Source organism: Phasianus colchicus, chromosome 1 (assembly GCF_987193195.1).
Source record: "Phasianus colchicus chromosome 1, bPhaCol1.hap1.1, whole genome shotgun sequence".
Taxonomy (NCBI): Eukaryota; Metazoa; Chordata; class Aves; order Galliformes; family Phasianidae; genus Phasianus; species Phasianus colchicus.
In genome coordinates this window covers 12,983,249-13,005,106 of record NC_143436.1, presented here as the reverse complement: position 1 = coordinate 13,005,106, position 21,858 = coordinate 12,983,249, and the positions used below count along the sequence as shown (strand labels likewise).

The 21,858-nt window shown below is 36.4% G+C and overlaps 1 protein-coding gene across 8 annotated transcripts in view; it reads right to left on the bottom strand.

Annotated features, from left to right (window-relative positions):
• MAGI2 (membrane associated guanylate kinase, WW and PDZ domain containing 2) overlaps positions 1–21,858 on the bottom strand; it is a 708,093-nt gene that overhangs the window by 86,803 nt on the left and 599,432 nt on the right. For all 8 annotated transcript variants that reach the window (XM_090135446.1, XM_090135412.1, XM_090135421.1 and 5 more), the window contains one exon: positions 2,786–2,817. In XM_090135446.1, the coding sequence (XP_089991572.1) occupies positions 2,786–2,817 (32 nt within the window). The remainder of the gene's footprint in view (positions 1–2,785; positions 2,818–21,858) is intronic.

The following is a 21,858-nucleotide window of genomic DNA, read 5'->3' as shown; positions in this document are numbered from 1 at the left end:
CCCAGGCTGGCTGCAACTGAATGATCTCCATGTTTGAGAATGCATGAAGATACCTAACTGCAATGGGTCAAATAAATAGATTACTGCAACTGCAAACAAAATTTACTGCTTCATGTGAAGAATATATAATTCCCACATGCAAAATTATTAGAGCAGATATTTGAGTAGCTAGTTGAATGATACACTACAGAACAAGGTGAGCGTTACTCTGATGCAGATTTTCTCATTACTTGCTGTTTCTTTTTCTAACAAAAATTACACTGTTGTCATCCAACCATGTTCCCAAGCACAGGATAAGTTTTTCTGTTCTTCCAGACCAGACGCCTGTGAAAAGTACACAGGAGTGTATCGTCTATTCATGAAAGGCCCCTCAATTCAAGCTTTCTTGAAGACTGCCTTTATTGGTCTCTGAAGCACATCAGTCTAGAAGGGAGATAATATGCACTGTGCAAAGACAGCTTAGGGATACTGGGGATTTCTATTTTTGAAGGAGCTGGCTAGTAATTAAATTCCATTAGCAAATATGTTTGAAAAGATTAAGTTAAACAAAACACAAACTTTTATCCCAGGCAATGAATACTTGACTTTGCCTGTTACCCCTGCTGAAGCAAAGGCTAGCAGAGGCTCCAGAATAGTGTATTCTTTCATATGGTCCAACAATCAGTTAATTCCACAAAAAATTACGCTCAGAAGCAAACTGAAATGTGATTAAGTATCACCAGCTTCTAGTATTCATCAGCAGTGCTTTGTCAAAGATGACTGCAAGTCCACAGAAAGTCTGCTCTATAAATTGTGATTATCCTTCAACTCCAGTTCCTTGTTTTCAAAAGGTATTTGGCTCAGCAGGTGAGCTTTGTTCAGGCTTTTTCAACAGCTATTGCACAGACTAACAATGCTTGAGAGTCTTTGTGAAGAATATGCCGAGTAACTCGCTCGGCACATCCCAAAGTGTCTAACACTGTTAACTTCATATTTTGAAAGAGAATTCGAATATTGGCCATTTTCAGTTGTTGAGTACCTTATTTATACTTCAAGCTACATTTCTGCCACAGTTTTTGAGGAAAGTAGGTCTGGTTCATCAGAAACTGAAGAAAAGGAAGGTGTTTCAGTAAATAACAGATGACTCACACACTTGTATGTATTGGGTATAATATTTAAACGGAGAAGGGGAAGTATTAATGCTAATAATGAAGATAAGGAATATTGTATTCAAATCATACCAACATTGTTCAAGAAAGAGGTGGTGGGTAAGATATAAAAGATGTGATCTGAGAGATGCTCTGGGTGAGTATATCCTGTGCAATAAAATGCCATATACTTGTTATTGAAATAACTTCAGTGCAGGAAAGTACCTAATGTACACTCAGGTATCTTTTGCAGAGCAATAGATGCATCCTATATTGAGTAAATTAGCCTGAGTGGCAACCCACATGAAAATCACAATAATACTTCTGATAGTGCCTCCAGCTCTAAAGGAATTATCTAAGATATACATAAACATAGATGCAGGATATAATTATATTGTGGAAGTGGAATTCAAAGGTTTCCAGAAACAAATCTGATTATGACCCCAATGCTTAAGCTGGGGTCAGTACAAATTCCTAATATAATAACGGAGAAAAATTTTTAGGGTTTGCCTTCAGTAAGGAAAATGAAAAAGAATAAAAAGTCAAGGAATCAAACTACCTATCATCACTGTGAAGAGGAAAGATGGGAAACCCAGACTAGAAGAAAAAGTTTCCTAGTTTTTAGGAGAATAGCAGAGAAATAGAACAAACACTTACCTCTTTCAAAATGTGAAACTGAATAAAATTAAAATACTTAAAGAAGATTTTAAAAAGAGAGAGGAAAACAATTATCTTTGATGAACGAACCTTTCCCTGGAGGAAGGACAAGAAATGAGATCAGTTCACAAAGTCCTACTGGGTCTTACACATCTAATTCTTGTTTGCTGGTTTCTGATCTCCAAATCTCTATCTCTACTGCTTTGCAATGGGTAATACTACTAACAAAAGTAGTTCCACAGATAAAGATAAGAGGAATTATGCTTCCCAAAATCACATCAATTAGTTAAACAGTCACATAAAGTCACATAAAGTTTGGCAACGAGAGTCACGTCATCATAGTCATCATGCTAACATACAGATAAGGCACTCTTGTAACTGTGTAAGCATGGTGTTGTATGCAGTGCATGAAATCTAAATTCTAAACTGGGTAATGATTTGGTGCCATTGCTCAATTATAATTTGAGCAATGATTTGAACCAAATCATTCTAGTTGAAATAAACATGCCACTGTCCAATATGAATGGATGTGAATTTGTTTCAGCATTAAAACACCCTTACACAAAAATAAGAAAGCTATAAAAAATTAACTCTAGACCTACTAATGTGAAAAAGAATAAAAATTACTCTCAAAATGTCAAGCTTAATCCATTTGTAAACAGAAATTTGCATGTTTTCTACTCCAAAGAAATGGCTAGCAAGAGTGGCCTCAGTGATGGTGGTCCTCCAGACTCCAATTTTTGAGCCACTATCTTTTTGGTTCCTGTCACCCATCCTAAAGTTCCTTTCTCCAAACAGCGTCGGGAGACTCCAAGTGCATAGATCTGCAGAGCTTATTAACAAGGCCACCCCTGATGCTGTGTCTCACCTAGAGTTGGGGTACTGCTGAGAGGTGTCTCACGAGCTGGGAACAGGTGGGTTAGATGAAAGTCTACACAAATTTGCTTTGAATGATAGTCATCTTACGAACTCAATGTGTATAATTTTGAAAGGGAACTTACAGGCTTTGGAGTTTTCCATGGAGAAAAGAAACCTGAAATAAACGAAAAATAACATTAGCAGATTTTTCTGGTGCTTAAAGGATAGAGGCTCAGTGGTGTCTTTGCTCCCATTCTCATACGTGTCTACTGACAATATCGACATATTAAATAACTTTGTACACACACACAGGAAGAAATTACAATCCACAGGGGATAATTTCTAAGAAAAAGACATGTATACATATATATGTGTAAACACATATATACATATGCATGTGGAGCCATTGAGATCATTGCCATACTTTACAAACAGCATGGAAATTAAAAGAATTAAACAGAAAGACTTCCAATTTTCTTGGCGGACATTGGACAAGACACTGAATGACCTGATAGTAATGTGTCAAATGCAAGCACACCTTTAAGAAGAAGCAATTCAGAACATCATATTAAAAGAAATAAATCTAACAGAGACTAGTTTAGAGGCAATGCCTAGAGAATTGTTTCATCCATCTAGGCAAGGCAGCGAAGTCTTGGGGGAGTTGCTTGTGTCTTCTGATATTGTTTTATTTCTTTTGCCGTTAGCAAGTGGTCACACACTTCTATCTCTTCTAAACAACTACTTACTTCCTTTGTTATCCACTGACTGATACCTACTGTACCATAGAATGGCTTGGGTTGGAAGGGACATCAGGGATCATCCAGCTCCAACTCCCACGCTGCAGGCAGGGCCGGGGTGCCCAGGGCACCCACGGCCCCATCCAACCTAGCCTTGAAGCTATTGCTATTACTTCTACTGTACTTCTACTTGAAAGCTACTATTTCTACTGTAGCTTACAAATGTTTAAAACTCCAGATATGTCATTTTTCATAGAAGGAGATAATTTGAAATACTAATTGTAAACACTATTTGTCTCTTACGCAGCACAATATTCAAAAAGTTAAACACACCAAGAATTAAATAAAAACAAGCATTTCAAAGGATTGGGGTACATTTTCTAAAATGCATATTTTCCACAGAGCTTTCATAAAAAAAACCACCCATTCTCATTTTAACAACAGGTTAGAAAAAGCCTGCGAGATTCCTAAGATTAAAAGCTCATGACAAATAGTTGTGTTACAAACACAAATGTTGAAAGATCTAAACTGAGACCTCCCAGAGGAAGGCTGCTCTTTCATTCCAAAAAATGAATTAAGAGTAGTATGGACTTCATTATTTCATTTTCCAAGGTGAACTTAGAAAAACAATTAAATTCACAAGGATACTAGGAAAAGTATCTTTCTACAGATGAAAAACAAAAGGAACTGGGTTTGTAAATAACATTTAACATTTAGGGAATTCTGTGATAATTAGGTAATGAGTGCTTTGCAGACAAACACTGGCTGTTTTGTAACAAGTGACAGTGTTTTTAAACAAAAAGTATATTGTGAAAAGTAATCCTGGAAAGTTTTATGTTCACTGACTGCCATGTCTAGATAGAAACTTCTTTACTAAAGAGTAGACATATTTCTTCCCATCTGCAAATTCAAGCTGAGATTACAGATATCCTATATAGATCTGGCTTGTGTGCCACCACCTGCACCTATAGTAGAAACAACCTTAACATCTCGAATGGCAGAAATTCAAAATTTTTCATACCTGCTGTTGCTCTGTACAGCTAATGAGACTGAAAGTTAAAGAACACTTTTCCCCTGAAAGCTAAAAATAAGACTTGAAACTCGTAGGACGTCTGCAGAAAGATGCCTTAAATCAACCAGCAGTGATTTGGTGTTTGAGGAATATTTGTAGAAGTAGCCTTCCCTGCCCACTGGTACTGCTGCACATCCCATAGCTTATCATCAGCAAAAATTACTCCAGGTCAGATTGAAACGTTTTATTTCCTCCCCTGCTTACTTACTGTCTCTACCTAAAAATTTATGCTGCTGGACTTATCATATTTTTACTTGATAGTAAAAATTTCTGATAAGTATATATAAACCAAATAATGACATACTGCAACATAAAATTGATAACATTTACACTCAAAACAAAGAAAAGGCAACATTTATTCACACAGCATGAAATTATATTAAGAGAACTAATGGGTCTAGAGTGCCACGAAGGTAAAAGATCCAATGAGATTTAAAAGAGGTACTGGATATCCGTATGAGTACAAAAGCACATCGGAGAGAGGAAACCTCTAGAGGTAACATACCTTGGAACTGATGTTAAAATTAATTCTTTAGATTTCAATTCATATATTAGATCAAGGCCCCATGTAAGTTGAGACAGTCGGGCACCTACGCCAAACACTAGGTGCTAGACACAAGGTCTAGTTCCATAATGTTCTTTCTATCTTACATATATTTCACGACGGTTTTAATTTTCCTGAAGTAGCACGTCTCCTCAGATGAACTGTGTATCTTTGTCCTAATCTAAACAAAAGTGCCTTTAGTCACTTTATTCAACATACACTATGGATAATAAATGTGAACCATAAGTGCCCAGAATTATAACTGACATATCAATAAATGGCTATTGCTGCAAATGAAAGAATTCAAGAGTATAATGCATATGGAATACCCTGTAAGCATAACAGAAACTTCACATGGAAAAGAATAAAAAGAAAATGTACTTTCCTTTGGGGTCTGCAAGCTCCCTTCTTTCACCTTTTAATATTGTTCTACAGAACTACAGAACCGATTCCTGTATATGTTGAAAAATGAGGCTTGGAAGCTTATCTGAAGAATACATCCTAATGATTTGCATACTTAACCGTGTTGGCCTTCTGCAGCGAGATATACAGCTGGCAGTGAGAAGGAGTAGATTTGCACTTGGTTTGGCCTCACTACTCAGTATTGCTTTTTTCCTTAGTTCCATTTCCTGCTGTGTTTTCTCCAAAAGAGATGGTGGGACCCTGCCCGGATGGCAGCACTTAGCAGATGGGCATCAATCCATTACTGATTTAGAGACAAGACTGAGAATTGTCCAAAAAGTACAGCTTTCAATTTCTCGAGTATTCACGCACTACTGATGTTACTCAACCTTTTCATCAGCTTGCATTTAACTACACATGCACACACAGGATAAGCTCTTATAACCTCCTTAATCCATTCCCAAATTTCTACTCCCCTCTCCAACTCCCAAACCTCAACAGTCCACCTTCATGGGATGCCTTCTAGAAAAAATAGAATAACTGAGAACATTATATATACATACATGTATACATACAAATATAAACACATACAGAGACATATACTTTAAAATTTGAAATAATAAAAGTCAACTTAGAGCCACCTAAATGTACTTCACACAATTGATTCTTCCCATAGGGGGTTTCCTGCTCACCCATGTGACTGACAGCCATTCCTTCTCATCATCGCTTTCCTGCATAAGCTACAGCTCACCTTCTGAATTATACCACATCACTTTATTCATTTAAATTAAAGTTTAATTACACCCATCATCATGCAGTGAAATGTGATGTAATGTGTAACCACGTGACGATAAAATACGTAATTTCCCACACTTCTCCAAATTTACTTTTCAGTAAATAATGATTTATTTTTAAATAACGGCTACCTAAACTACACTAAGATACAGCGGCTGTTGGCCATTTATAAAAATGTTAATGGTTTCGTTTTAAATAAGTTGAGGAAGCAGTAATATGGTGTTTAAAAATCAGAATTACATTTTCTTGCAAAGCAGTGTGGAAATAATATTTCTGACATTCAGTTATTAATTATATTTACCACCTTTCAAATTTTTTTTTTTTTTAAATGAAACTCTCCTATAAGAAAAAACAAATCAGTTCACGTTTACTGTCTTTTCATTTCTTCCTGTATACAAATTTAAGCATGCTTTTATGATAAAATATGATTACGAATTTCATATATGTTTTACTTCCAATTCAGTAAGTATTCATTGCAGCAAAGTTCAGTTTGCCAAAATACTCTTATCAGACAAGGCTTAGAACATTTGCAAGATATAATCATGCCTTGATTTGTTTATTTTGTTAAAAATATTATATTTGGCATCAGTCCAAACATCAGCAATACAAAACGAGCCTATGGTTATTAGTCTGCTGCCCTGTGCATGACTTTTGCTAACTTTTCATCTCCATTTTCTTCCAATCACCAGACAAAGCAAGTTTCCTCACTACTTCAAATTGATTCCTGGAAAACTTGAGGCCTTGTTAAGTCACAAGTAACCAGTGTAAGTGTCACCTAACCACAGGACCTTTAAGGCTGTTCATCTCTGAGGCAGACATGTAATTAAACTGAAGCCTGTGAACACCTTGATTTCTGCAGCGATGGCATGTGGTAGTGCTGCAGAGAGGAACTTAGCAGTGTCAAAAACAAGACCTTTTCATCCAAAGCAGTATTCAGGGCACGTCATCTTCCCTCCACATCGCCTGTCTCGCTATGATACGGTGAGAGCTTTGCCCATTAGCTTTCACTGGGCTTCTTGTACATTTTTTTTCTTCTTTGTTTTTTTTTTCCTTTTCCTTTTCCTTTTTTTTTTTTTTTTTTTTTTTTTGTGTGTGTGTGTGTGTGTGTGCTAAAAACCTTGCTGCATATGGCTTTCTTAGCCAAGCTGTCCCAAGCACTACACAGACCTTTCTCATATAGATGTTTGGAAGTCAATGAACAGATGGCTGATGAGCACTCCCAGAGCATTAACTTACTCCACAGACATCTTATCAAAGTCCCTGTGACAACACGTCAGCAAAAGTTTTCCTTCCTATAAAAGTTTCTGTATAAATTTACTGTCACAGTACATTTTTTTCCATGCTTTTTCTTTTACTGAGATTGGTGAGAGTTGCCAACAGTGGGCCTTAATTGCAGAGGTTCCAATAACCTGTTATTTTTAAATGGGTATGACAGCATATGACTACTCCAAGAGCTGAGACTCCTGGTACACACGTTTAGCAGGATGCAACGAACCATTTCTTGTCATTTTTGTAACACCTGACCCCTCCTTCTGTATGTTTACATGTTGTTGATCTGTGCTCGGTACGTGTGGATTAGGGGCACAGAACTCGAGCCACAACTGGGCTCACTTCTTAAGACATAAAATATTTTTAGAATAATATTCAAAAAGAACTGCTGGGAGAGAAAATGGGTTTCTCATGAACCTCAAACAAAAACATAACATTAATGCAATTATTAAAATATTTTCCCCTATTCAGGTAAACAAACCCTATCAAGGAGAATAAGTACATTCAATTAACTTGTACGCTAATTGTAAACAAAGCCTAGAAGGAAACAATAACTTGAAACAGATGGAAATCATGAACACAAGTAGGTGTTTGAAATGATCGTGTCATAACTAAAATATCAGGTGATATATAGGGAGGGGCAATTAGTGGCTCAGGTTCTAATAAAAACAATCATTATTACGTCTTTTTTTTTTCCCCCAAAGGTTTGGGTTTTTTTTGAATAGCCTGAAGAGCATCAGGCTCTTACCCAAGCAATGAGAGAAAAAATATTTACCTTGAAATAAGGAGTAGATATAAGAAAACAGGGAGATTTAGCTCCTCAAACATAGTTAGCTAGTCCAGATATCAGATGTACCTCAGAGTGATGGTGCCATGCTGTGGAGGATCCATTTGGTCTTTGATCAGAGTTTGGCTGTTGATGCAATGAGTCAAAAACCAACACAGCCCACAATGGGGGGGGGAAGAGGGGAAGATATTAACAAAGCATCAGGTTTGACTGGGCACTAAATGCTATATATGATTAAATCTACAGCCTTTTGACAGCAGCTAGCTTCCCCCTGCAGTGGCCTACATTCTGGCAGCATGACACAAAACTGATGTAGCACTGTGCTACGCTGAAACAAAGGCTGGACACAGCCACCAGTTACAACAAATGCAGGTCCAGATTAATAAAACTGTGAACGACACCTGTTTTCTTTAGTGCTATTTACATATGCCCAGATGTTATCAATTAGCTTTGCCTAAAGGAGACACACCATGATAGAAACTGATCCCAGTCCAGGTGTGGTAGCACTAATAGAAGCAGTGCTGCAACAGAAATCAGCAGTTTTTCACTCTCTTTGGCCTTTTAAACTCATGAAAAGTGACTCTGAAGAATGAACGTGTTTCCTGACCACAGAAAACCACTCTATTAAGGTGCAAGGAAAAGAGCAAACACAGTCCACAGGAAGTTCAGCTGAGTCTTTAGAACTCATCAGGGCACCATCTTCTCTGGCTCATGTCCAGGTAATTTGGGGGCAATGTGAGTACAATGCTGTACTTCATCCTTTCAAGCTTCCACATTTTTTAATGAGTAGCATAAAGTGTGAGACAGTGAGGTTTTTCAGAAATGATGTGGAAGAAGAGGGGTACTTTGGGAAATTAAACTGGATCTCATCTCATTGAGATCTATAGAACTGATACAAAAACTTAATTGACTGTGAGACCAGATACTAAATCAATAATCATCTTTTTATATATAAGGAACATTTTTTTGTGCTGTTCATAAAATCTCATTGACCTTGTCATGTCAAGCAACAATTTCTTGATAGCATTCAGTTCATCACAAATAATTAGAGAAAGGATAGCTATTCAAAGTCATGTCTAGTAGAAGTGCTTGCTGTTTAAGCTCTGACCCTCACTGGTCACCTGCATCTATGAGAATTTCCTTTAAAATACACCAGAGAATCTCAAGCTACCACCACTAAGTTTTTGTTTTCATGAATAGTAAAGAGTCTTTGTTAGCAAGAATGCAGCCATCAGAAAAGGTCAGCAGCTGGCATAGTAATGAGTTAATTTACATTCTAATGGACATACATCTATTTATTTTGCTTGTCTCATGCAGCTCTGTGAATTGCTTATCGGTCAGAGACTTAAAATAATTTCTGGAACTAAAAAGCCTCAACAGACCAAATATTGTCTCTTGATTAATCTGGAAATGAAGTAGAGCATTTCTGTGTCATAGCTAAAACAGCAAGAGGCAAATGCAACACTTTCAGAGAGAAATTTTGATGCTCAAGTATACTAGAGGCAGGAAAAAATGATAAAAATTTACAATAATTTCTGGAAATGAGAAGTATGTATTTGAAACAAGCATCTTTTTATGTGGTCGGGAAGAACTGATTACTTTCCACAGATGATATTTTAAAGTAAACACAGAATGTTGCATTGGGCGATAAGACTGTAAGAACTTCTCTGGTGCCTATTGTCAGAACAGTGTACACAGTTATAGATTTGTTTCCTTGTTGATTGAAAACCACATTGTCTGAAGGGCAGCTATGTCTCAGAACAGAGATGATGTTGCTAAAGTACAATTCAGAACAGATTTTATTGGGACAACATAACTTGAAATGGGAAAAGACATTTTTATAGAACAGAGGAAAACCTCTGTCTCTTGCATTTTATTAAAGAAGATTCCACTAAAAGTTCAAATCCCTTAATCCATTTTCTGCCTTGTGGTTTGCAACTGCAATTAGCACTGGATGAAGTGTTATTTTTCTCACTGAAGTGTATAATAGGTGCACTTTATGTAAATACTACCCCAGTTATAAAGTCTACATTCTTTGGTACTAACACACGAAGTCTTGAGAAAGAGATCTCAGAGGTTTGCAGGTTGTATATTCTCCTGACATCTTGAAAAGGTCAAGAGGATTTTTCTGTACATACAAGCAAAAGAACCTTTTGCTTGGCAGAAGGAAATTTCCTCTGAAGTGTCTCCAGTTTTGCTCAGGTGTGTACTCCAATGACTGCTGCCAAAACCTATTCCAAGTTCGCGCATCCAAGCCAGGCTAAGGATTACAGTTTCTGCCATACTGTTCTAATGCTGTACAAACTAACAATGCAAATAATGCCCTTTCTTGAGCAAACACATTGTGGCAAGCAGCTATCCTTGACCACAGCAAGGTGAAATGATTTGTATATGACACACATGCTGGATCAGCAAGATAATTTAGAATATAAATTGCTCTACCGAATCTTGGCAGCTTCTAGATTGGACTGTGAGTTTTGCCATTCCCCTAAAGACTCTATGTACTTGCTATGAACAAGTCTGACAGTTCAGCTTGACTTTACCGGAAGCTAATTTAAGCTGCAAAACTAACTTTTCAGGACTGCAGCACTGCATTTTCAGAGTTCTCCTGACAGTCAGAAACTTTGTCTAACTATGCCACTGTTTTTGTTCCTATATGTGTTTATAATCTCCTTCTATTTAAGCTTTTACAGTTTCTAAGCACATTAGAGAAAATTCAGTTTACATTGTGGCCTGTCATTTTTGATGAACATATTCACCATATTTTCCATTAAAATGTAGATGGAGAATAAGGTCTTTGTACTTAGAGTCCTAAAGGCCTTTTCCTGAAAATGCACTCACAAGAAGTCTTCAGCAATTGTTGGGAGAAAAAAAGAAGAAAAAATAAAAAAAGAACAACTCAATTTTAAAGCCATTCATTTACTTGCTTGAGAATTTCACATTAAGATATGGACACAAAGGAGTCGGAAGAAATTTAGTGTTGAGATCTATACTACCAGTTCCTGCTCAATTCATTGCATCCCTGTTTTCTCCCAGATGTGTTCCAAATTCCTCAGGTGCCTGTTCCCAAATTTCCACACACCTCTGTACATTGTTGCCAAGGCTTCCATGCCCAAACTTGAAAGCCAGCTAATCTTGAAAAAGAGATCAGAAAACCCCCTAAAATAAATAATAAAAATAAATGTAGAGAAACGCTCTTGGTTGCCATCACTAAACAGTCACGGAAATGGGCAACCTTGCAATGCAATGCTTCACTCTAATGGGAGACAGAAAGACAGCACAAAGGAAGTAGAGATAAACCATGCTACTGAGGCTGGACATCCAAGAACCAAGTTTAGAAAGATTTCAGCTAACTGAACAGAGGTGGCAACAATACAGTGAACTGAAAAACTGTCTGTACTTTGTTGATTGTACAGAAGAGTTTTCCAGATATCATCTCAATGTCTTCTGGGTTGCAATATGAATCCTTGTGGTATTGCTAATTGTGACAGAGGACCTATAGGTGGGAGACCAGGTGGAATGCACCAGGGCAACTCAAGTAGCACTGAGTTATTTTGTGCCATCTACTGAAGACCACATCAGCTACAGTGGACACAAATTTAGACTAGAGCAGAGGAGAACAGAATCGAATAGAATACAATAACTTCAGATGGAAATAACCTTCAAATATCATCTAGTCTGGCTGTCTGACCTCACAGTTAAAGCACATTATTAAGAGTGTTATACAAATGCCTCTCTATGATAGGCATGGGGCATCAACCAGTTCTCTAAGAAGCTTGTTCCAGTGTCTGACCACCCTTACAGTAAAGAAATTTTTCTCAATGTCTGGACCTTAGCCTGGACCTCCTCTGGTGCAGTTTTGTGCCGTTTGCTTGTGTTTAAAGACTGATCTGCAGACACCTAACTTTCAGTGTTGCAACTTGTGAATTAGAAACTCAGATGCACAATCATAGTTCCAGAAGTGTAGGTCTAGTACCAAGGGTGCTGTACCTGCCGCTGCTCAGAAATCTGTACTGGATTGGCAGGTGTGACTCAAAATCTATGAGAGAATTTAGAGCTTTGGTTATTATCCTGGATAATCTCATTCACTCTGCTGCTACAGTAAAGTTTATGATAGCCCAGTGTACCTCAGATGGCCCTAATTGTCTCCTAGTGAGCTCAAAGCTGAGCTCCAGAACTTCCAGTCCTGATTTCTCTGAGGTTTGGGAGCATTAGAAAAAGTTCATCATAAAGGAACAAACAAGTTAAATTACATAATCTGAAAGACCCTGCTAGTTTCATCTGACTGCCTTTCTGAAATGTTATTATCAAATTACACTGTAGTAACTTCAGAATTTTGTTTTTAATATGGATTAAGCTGTCACCATGGTTCTGAATTTTATTGACTTGCCTTTGAAATCTCTTCTGTGACAATGTGAAATGTCAGGAGCCCAGGTGTGTTAACTAATTGGCTCATTTTCAGACCACATGGCAGAATGATAAACACTTGATGGCAATGTAATGAAAAGGTAATCATACTGCTTGGGCACAGTGGTGGAAACTGGAATAAGCAAGACATGCTTATTTGATTCTTCATATCCAGACTTGATTAAAAGTAATAATTGCTTCATACTTTCTAGCTCCTTCACACCGGTTTGATAGACCAGTTCATTCATGGTTACTGGGATTCACGTAGAACAGAAAGGCTGGCAGACAGTGGGAGACTGAAAGACAAAAACAATGGTAGAAAGAAAACTAATCGCAAGATTATTATTTTCTTATGATTGAGTCTTAGCTATGAAGCAATATCATTTAGTATAGGAAAGTGGAATATTTGGCAGGGGTTGCTAGTAGATGTACGAAGTGCAAGTATTTGTCTAAATGAATAAGAAAACTGCAGGGAAAAATGCATTTCTAAACGCTCAGTTCTCTGATTGAACTTTCAGGTAATTTACCTGGCTTAGAGCTGCTGAAGATTTGATATTGCCCACAATTATACATACCTAGTAGAGAGAAATCTCTTTGTTTTCATGTCCACAGAGTCAAGAGGTAATTCTCAGCATTTGACTTAGGAAGTACAAAGCTGAATTTAGTAAAAGCTTTGCAGTGATTGAAATTATAATGGTGAAACAATATGAAGTTCAGATTTAGTGTAAGATCATAGGAGTCAAAGAAAAATCGGAGAGACAGAAATTATGATTGATGGACATGATACTATTGCAGTACAGAACACTACAGAGCATGAAGCATAATAAATTGGTCAAGATGATCAAGTTTGCAAAAAAAAACCAAACCCAAAACAATGAGAAATGTCTAATTTTTTTTGAATCCCTGTGACTTCAGAGACAAGCAATTAGCATAAAGAAGGGCTGTGTCCTTAACTCTAATGAGTGCAGCAATATTGATGTGTTTTATATGATATTTAGATTATGTGCTGATCACATGTAGTCCTGTATAGTTCTTTAAAAACTTCATGAACAGAACATTTAAAAATGATGTTGATAAAGGATCCTGACAAGATAGATGGGAAGTGCTAAGTAATAAAAGAATGCATTACATGGAAAAGCAAGAAAGCTTTAAGTAATTTTTTGTTCATTGTGACAGTGCTCTGTCTCTCAGAGGAATTTAAATTGATTCCAGACAGTTGGGATTTAGACGACATGTCTAACATAATGGAAATAACCTCTCAATGCTGAGAAAATTGGAACAGTGCATAAACATGACAAGTTAAACAGAGAAGATTATGGTGCTGACAACCGTGAAGCACCTTGTGGTCCCTGCAGCTGGCCTAGTCTTCAGAATTATCAGATTTAGAAAGAGTAAAGTACATATCATGTATGTCCTCCCTTTTCCAGAATTGCAACTTCCTAGATAAGAAAGCAAAGTAAGTTACTCTTGGTTACTGCTTTTTTTTCTGTAAAAATTTTTAGAAGATCTTGAAACCAATCTCGGTAGGATGAGTTTTAATAATATTTCACAGGCCAGAGGAAACCAATCCCAATCCTACTGCAATTTCAACAAAAGTATACATCCAAGTATTCAGAATTCATGTCCTAGTTTCAACTGGGATAGAGTTTGCTTCACAGTGGCTGATACAATTCTATGTTTTGACTTCAGAAGAAAAACAATGCTTTTATCTTAACCCATGAGTTTTACTTTTTTCCTGATTCACTCCCCCATTCTGCTGGGAGTGGGGAGTAAGCGTACGGCTGACTGTGTGGTGCTGAGCTGCCTAGCAGGTTAAACCATCACAAAAATTCAGAAATTGTTGATGCAACTTTAAAATATTAATACACACTACAAAGCACCAAAAAAAAAAAAAAATCTGAGCTTCCATTGAATACTTTCTGAAATACATTCTGAAAGTTGTGCAAATATTCTGCTGTACAAAGAAAGATTCTACAAGGGAGCTAATAGCAGTGAGTAATTCCCCTTAATCCAGTAAAAATTTACTACTGACAACTGAAAAAAGCAATGTCCAAGTAACTTATTACACCATGAGTAAAAACGGGTACATCTGTGTACAAACACAAATCATGAGTTTATCATTCATCCCTTTGCTATTATGAACAAGTCAGAAATGCATCCAAATTGCAACTTCTACACCAGCACTCTGCAATAGATGTATTTTGATTTAGTTTGCAAAAGATAGATCTTGTTATGCCACAGTACTTTGGATCCCTACAGACAATATAGGAACTCAAAAACAAACAAAGAAACACCCAAAAAACAACAAAAATGCATGTGAATACTATAGAATTGACTCATATTATCTGGAGACTACACTCAATCCTCCACCTGCAGAATTTCACAGGCATTATTTTTATTTCCTGAAGTTATTAGGTTTGATTTAAAATAGTTTTTTTTTTTTTTTTTTTTTTGGTAGAGAAATCCAAAGTGAATTGAATGCTTTCTTATGTATTATACTGCACTTTAAACCACAATTTTTTATTTTTACTATTATTTGCCATTTGTGTATATTTTGAAACACAATGTTTGTAGATTTATATTTCAAATGGGAAAGTTTTGGAAAAGATGTAGCAGCAGATTTCCATTTGGAATTCCATTACTGACTTCAGATTTACCATGATGCACACTATCTTTGTATTTTATCATCATAAAGTGTAAAACTGATATAACAACACTTGCCCTTTTTGTAAAAATCTCTGAAATCCCTACAATTTCTGTGTAATTCTGCCTTTTGTTTTTACTAACTCAAATTAAAACAGGTACACAGAAATGATTCTGGAGTTACTGCTCAGGGAGAGAAGCATCATCATTCCTTAGGTCCTGCATTCAAACCTTTGATCTGCAATACACAGAATGTGCCACCTTGGAAGTTCTTGAAGAAATTACCTTTTATTTTGTGGCAGTGTATCTGGCTTTGATTTGGTACTTATTCCCCACCTGAGATGGAATACCAACCGAGTCAAAGATTTGAGCTAGATCTCCTAGACTTTCTTTCATAGGCAGCTTCAAAGCTTTTACATATACATACCATAAAAACCAGACCAGCCAAACAAACAAACAAAAAAGCACACACCAAAAAATACCAAACTCCAGTATTCAAATTATTCAAATATATAACTTTTAAAATTAAAAAAATATTACAGAATCACAGACTAGATGAGGTTTGAAGGGACCACTGGCTCTGCCCTGTTTGCACCCTCTGTTCAAGTATTTATGAACACTGATCAGATTCCCCCTTGAACATCCTCCAGGCTGAACAGTCCCAGCTCCCTCAGCCTCCCCTCACAGCGGTGCTCCAGTCATGGCCCTTTGTTGGACTTTCTCTAGTATGTCCACATCTCTCCTGTACTGGTAGGCCCAGAACTGGATACAGCACTCCAGTTGTGGTTTCACCAATTTGAGCAGAGGGGAAGCATCATCTCCTCAACACTCAGTTTAATACAGCCCAAGATATCATTAACCTTCTTTGTGGATAGATGCCTAGCTTAGATCAATCACAGATCAATCACGGAATGGCTTAAGGGCTCAGAAGGGACCTTAATGATCACCTAGTTTCAGACTCTTGCCACGGGCAGGGTTGCCTTCCACCAGCTCAGGCTGCTCAAGATCCCATCCAACCCAGCCTTCAGCACCTTCAGAAATCCGCCATCCACAGCTTCCCTGGGCAGCACTGCCAGTGCCTCACCACCCTGTGAGTAAGCAATGTCTTCTGAACATCTAAACTAAATCAAATCTGAGGTTCCTGCTCCAACTGGAAAGTTCCTGGATTAGGCTGCAGGTCTCCACATTTTGCCTGGAGCACTGTTCCATTTGGATAGAGACTGGCAATGTGTCTCCTAATGTGTGGAAGGGGCCTTCAAGGATCCAAACAGATTATGTTAACCACAAATTTCTTTAAAGCACAGGTCAGGGTTGTGCCTTACATCTGGTTAAAAAAAAAAAAACCATCACCCTAGAACATGACTCCTTAGGGAGCTGTTTATGTGACCTAGAAAATGTATTTTCTGAATCCCTTACTTTCCACTATCTGGTTTATATCCTTTCAGCTTTATTTTAGAGCATTTTTTGCAAGCCATGTCCTCTTACCATTTCTACAAGCTTTCAATGTACAAGTGCCTGCGTGACAACTCACAGGAAATTCTGAGATAACACGCTTAATTGTTGGCACAGGAAATGACACACACTGTAGGAGCTGGATATGAAGGAAATATCTTCAAAACTACCTTGCATGTGGATGACTGAATCAGCCAGTAGTTTTGCTAATAAAGAATCATATAGAAAATCCTAAGAAACCCCAAATTTCAGGTCATTACTGACCGTAACAGAAACCAGTTAAAGGCAGAGAGAGAGACCTGACCTTTGCACAGTATAAATAAGAGTCACAAAATAATGTTGAAGTAAATGTGGGAAATGGAAAAAAGACAGGGAAATGAATAGGATTTACAAAGCAGAGAAAAATGAAACAGCATCTCATTGATTTTGTTACAAATAGTTTACTAATGGCATCTTACAGAGAAAAATATATAAACAAGGTAATTTTTAAGAAATGGTGCTGCATTGAACTTTTTCACTATAATGTTCTGCTCAACTAGCTGTCTTCTACAATTCAAAAGCGCTTTGACAGGTTTTGACTGCATTATTTGCTCTGTATTTCAGGAATTAATGTGCGCTGACTGCATAAAAATACTTTCACTTACTGTTTGCTTGATTTTAAAAGTATTCCACATTGCTCTTTAACAGTAACATCATCTGCCTTAAGACAATGACCCATCGCTCTGCCATCTGCCAGCTTCACTAGTACTGATTTTATATTCTCCATAGTGTTACATAAGCAAAAGCAAAGAACTTATTCTGGAGGAAGCTCAATAAAACTATATTTCCTCACTGATTTTCTGTTTAGAATTACATTAAAAGATCAAACAGTTAACCAGTTTCTCTATTCAACGTAAGCCATACTAATTTTACTTTTATTTTTTGGGTAAGGAGTGGGAGTGTTACATCTAAATCCTTCAAAAAAGTCCACTTACATAACAATTTGATTTTATACTCGAACTTGTAATGTCAATGTAAAGAGATGAATGTGTGTTTAGTTAGAAGTAATACATTTTCTGCAAGGTCATATTTATAACTACCCTTTAATACACAAACGTGGGTTACATTCTATAGTAGCATAGGTGAGATTCCTAATTTAGCTATGGTGCACGAGAAAAGTTCCAACTTTGTGATAACACAGATATTTGAAATACAGTCAGTTGTGCATACCTCTGGTGAATGGGCATGACACAACCTCTTGCTTAATGAAAATTGACCTTAGTGGAAACAACTGTTATAACTGATGGCTAAGTAGTCCCTGTTAACTGCATCAGGTTACCTAGTTGCTCCCATTTTAGAGCCAACACCGCAAGCCTTGGGTCTATGGGTATGCTGATAATAAATAAATAAACAAACATCACAGTATTTTTTAAGTGATACTGTGAGAGTAATTTGCTATTTGTGTATGTAGTCTCAATGAAGCTTGAGAGCTGGCAGGCTGAAGTCAAAAAGTGTGTCCTTATTCCTTCTACTTAAATAGATTTTTTGAGAATTTCCATATATATGTAAAAAATTGTTTATAATACATATTTAATATGGTGTAATAAGAATTTCTCTCTCTCTCTGAGAAGTACTGTGGAAGAAGTTAACAATTATCCAGACGATCATTCATTCTTCCCCTAAGGAACGGACTAAGACATCCTCTCAGTTACTTCAGAGACACTGTTGTGTTTATACTGGGATGGAGAGGCACTGCTTGGCCCCAGATCCCTAGTAACATTACTTTTATTGAGAACAAGTTGTTTTAAATACAGAAATAATTTCATAAATAAAAAAATGTTACAGTGACGAACATTTATTAAAGGTATTAAAATATATGCATATACTACTGAGATATGTCCCATAGTCAGTAAACCTTCCCTATGATGTTAACTAAACACTGAAGTATTATATAACGTATTATTTTTATTCTTTAAGAAAAACTGTATTATTATTATTATTACTGTTATTTTCATCATCATCATCATTTTTTTTTCTTTAAAAAAAAGGGGGAAATGGGAAATGAAACAACTAATGGAAATGAAAACTAATGGATAAAATAATTTTAAAGTAATTTTAAAATACTTTTTCTTTCTAAAGTTTAAAATCTGGGATATTACTTTTCTTGCACAAAGCATCTTTTTCTAATTATGTCTGGATCTCTAGAAATTCTCAGCTCACCTAGAACACACAAAATGCAATAGATTGCTTACATGACAGAAAAAAATTATCCTACAATGCCCACTAAATATAATTTGCATGAAACTGGAACATAAGCTAAAAATAAGGTGATCTTATGAATGCGTACACTGAAAACTTGTGTTCTTTTTTAGCTCATGTTAATAAAAAGTAAAAAATAAATAGAACTCAAAATTATTCCCATTTACCAAACAGGAAAAAACTGCACAGTATGTTTCTTATACACTGAAATAGTACTCCAAGTTATGACAAATCTGGCTTTGGAAAGTAATTTATTTCTTTCAGAAATATGTTATGACACACTTGGGAGTCAACTTTCAGGGTTTGTGCCTGACAACTTTGGCTTCCATGTTGTTCTTATATTGTAATCTGAAGGTGACACAGCAAAGGTTGATGTATCCCTGGTGTTGTTTTTGATTGTGTTTGAATTATGAGTCACCCTAAGGCTTTCTGAGAAGGGCAGTGTTGTATTTAATAAATATATGCTCTTGGTTTATAAAAAAATAAAGATGAGCATTACTCATAGAGGGTAAGTATAGCCATGTTAAAGTCTTTATTCCTTTTTAGGAAAGGAAAATAAAATTGCTTAAAGAATTGCACAGGGAAAAATATTTCATATAGAAGACCAATTTAGTTTCTGCATTTTAACTCAATAACAGGCAAACTGTAGAAGCCAAGAGAGTTTTATAGCTTATGTAAATGGTTTGGGTGGTGCCTGAAAATCACACCTTCACATCTTCCCAGTGCTGTGACTCATATCTGTAGCACAATAGATGATGTACTCTTTTTTTTTTTCCACAGTGTATTAGCTTACTTTATTACTATTAAATATTGCACTATATTACAAATCACCATGTCACAGTGTCTACACAAGGTACTTTGACAACAGATTTGGAAACCCAACAAATGTCTTTTAATAGGACATTTACATTATACTGAACCAACAGAAACATTCTTCAACACATTTAGACTAAATTTTAGACAAGCCTTAGTACACAAGCATAGGTTTATGGTAGTATTAAGAGTTCAGCTATGTAACTTTCCCTCCCTAGACTGAGATCTTTCAGATCTCCTGTGAGGAAGGGGGAGATCACTCAGAGCCTAGACTATGGGGAATTAGGAGAGAATGAGTTTCTTCATGCCTAGTATGGCAGTTGATTCTCCCATGTACCATGCTTAGGAGGTATCTGATTACAAAAAATGTACTTTTTATCAAGATACATACAAAATAGACAGCTTTCTGATAATATTACTGGCAAAAACAGAGGAGAAACTCTTCTGGCCTGGTCAAATTCCAATATTGTCAAGCCAAAAATTTTTTTTCGCTTTTCTCAAACAGTTATTATTTGTTATTACTTTATTCACCTAATATCAGTAAGACTGAAAACAGTCTGCAGGGTGGCCAATAGAGCTCTTGTGTTCTAATAATGACATGCACTGCAGCTACCAGACACAAATGTGCTCTGTGCTCCCCAGCACAGGGGAGCAGTTGCATGGCAAGTCTCTATATGGACCTAATAATGGTGCCTGATTGCGTAGGTCCTTATGGAATGCCATGATGGGAGCCTGTGTCCATAAGCTTGAATTTCTTTTTGCTCCAAAACTTTCTGAAGGGACCTATTTCTCCACTCAGTGTGCAAACTAACTCCTCTTAATATCAACAAGAATCAGGCATACACATCCCTAGGAAAACATTCCCATAAGTTCTAATGAAAGTACTGTTCAAATTTAGTACAGACCATATAAGTTCATATTAGATAACAGTACTACTGATAATAAAAGTACTTCTGAAACAAAATGCTTGCTAATAGTCATTAAAGACCTCCTATGCAATATATATTAAAAAGATTTATCTAATGCTTTGCAAAATTATCCACAAATGTACCACACAGTGCACGAACATTAATAAGAAAGAAGCAGCAAAACCATAACAGCACCACTTTGAAACGCAATGCAATTAATACTATTTCCATTAATACAGTCTAATAGCTACTAACTGTTATTGATGTCTATTTTTTCAGGAATCCATATTCATTAAGGAGATCTATGGTTTCTTTCCCTTTTATTCAGAAATATGGAGGCAATTGCACGCTGTTTCACTGCTCATCAGAGCTATACAAGAAAAAATATGGAAGTCTCATTAGTGCAAATTTTAAGGTAGCTGATCTTCTTCTATAGCTCCCTCTGTTTAAATTTGTCATTCCCTGTGCTTCTGAGAGGTAACCATTTCTCTTACTAAACTAAACTATATATATAATTGACTTTTTAGTTTACCTGCTATAACATGTAAAACATTTCTTAAAGCAAATTGAATATCAAATAAGTACAAGGTACTGAAAAATAATTCAAGATAATCCCAAGTATAAAACAGCTGTAATGCATAGGACAAAAAGTAAATAATTTGAAGGTTACTAGGAGAGTACGTGTTCTCAGAGATAAAAATACAATACTCCACAGGGTGAAATGTGCCTTGTGAAAATGAAGCAGCGTTTCCATATTAAGTCATGTTAATATGAAAGCAGTATTTCTTGCATGGTGACAATATTTTCTAAAGATCTTTCAAAGATTTTATTCCTGGAACTAACATAGGAAAGAGGACTGTTTCTCTCAAAAAGGTGTTATTAAATTACTTTGCACAAAATACCAATTTCTGTGCAGGAAAGATAGGAAGGGACAAGTAGATAATGGTAAGGGGAAAGAAGGGCAGTACAACACCTAATAACAAAGCCAATGAAATGGACAATGTAGCATGACTCACCAGAATTTTTATCATCACTAGCAAAAAGCAACAATAAAAATAAGCAAAAAAAAATGAAACAACTAAAAACCCAGCAAGAGAAGGATACTTTTAGAGAGAGCTCATGCTGAGGAAATTGGTGAATTTATGATGT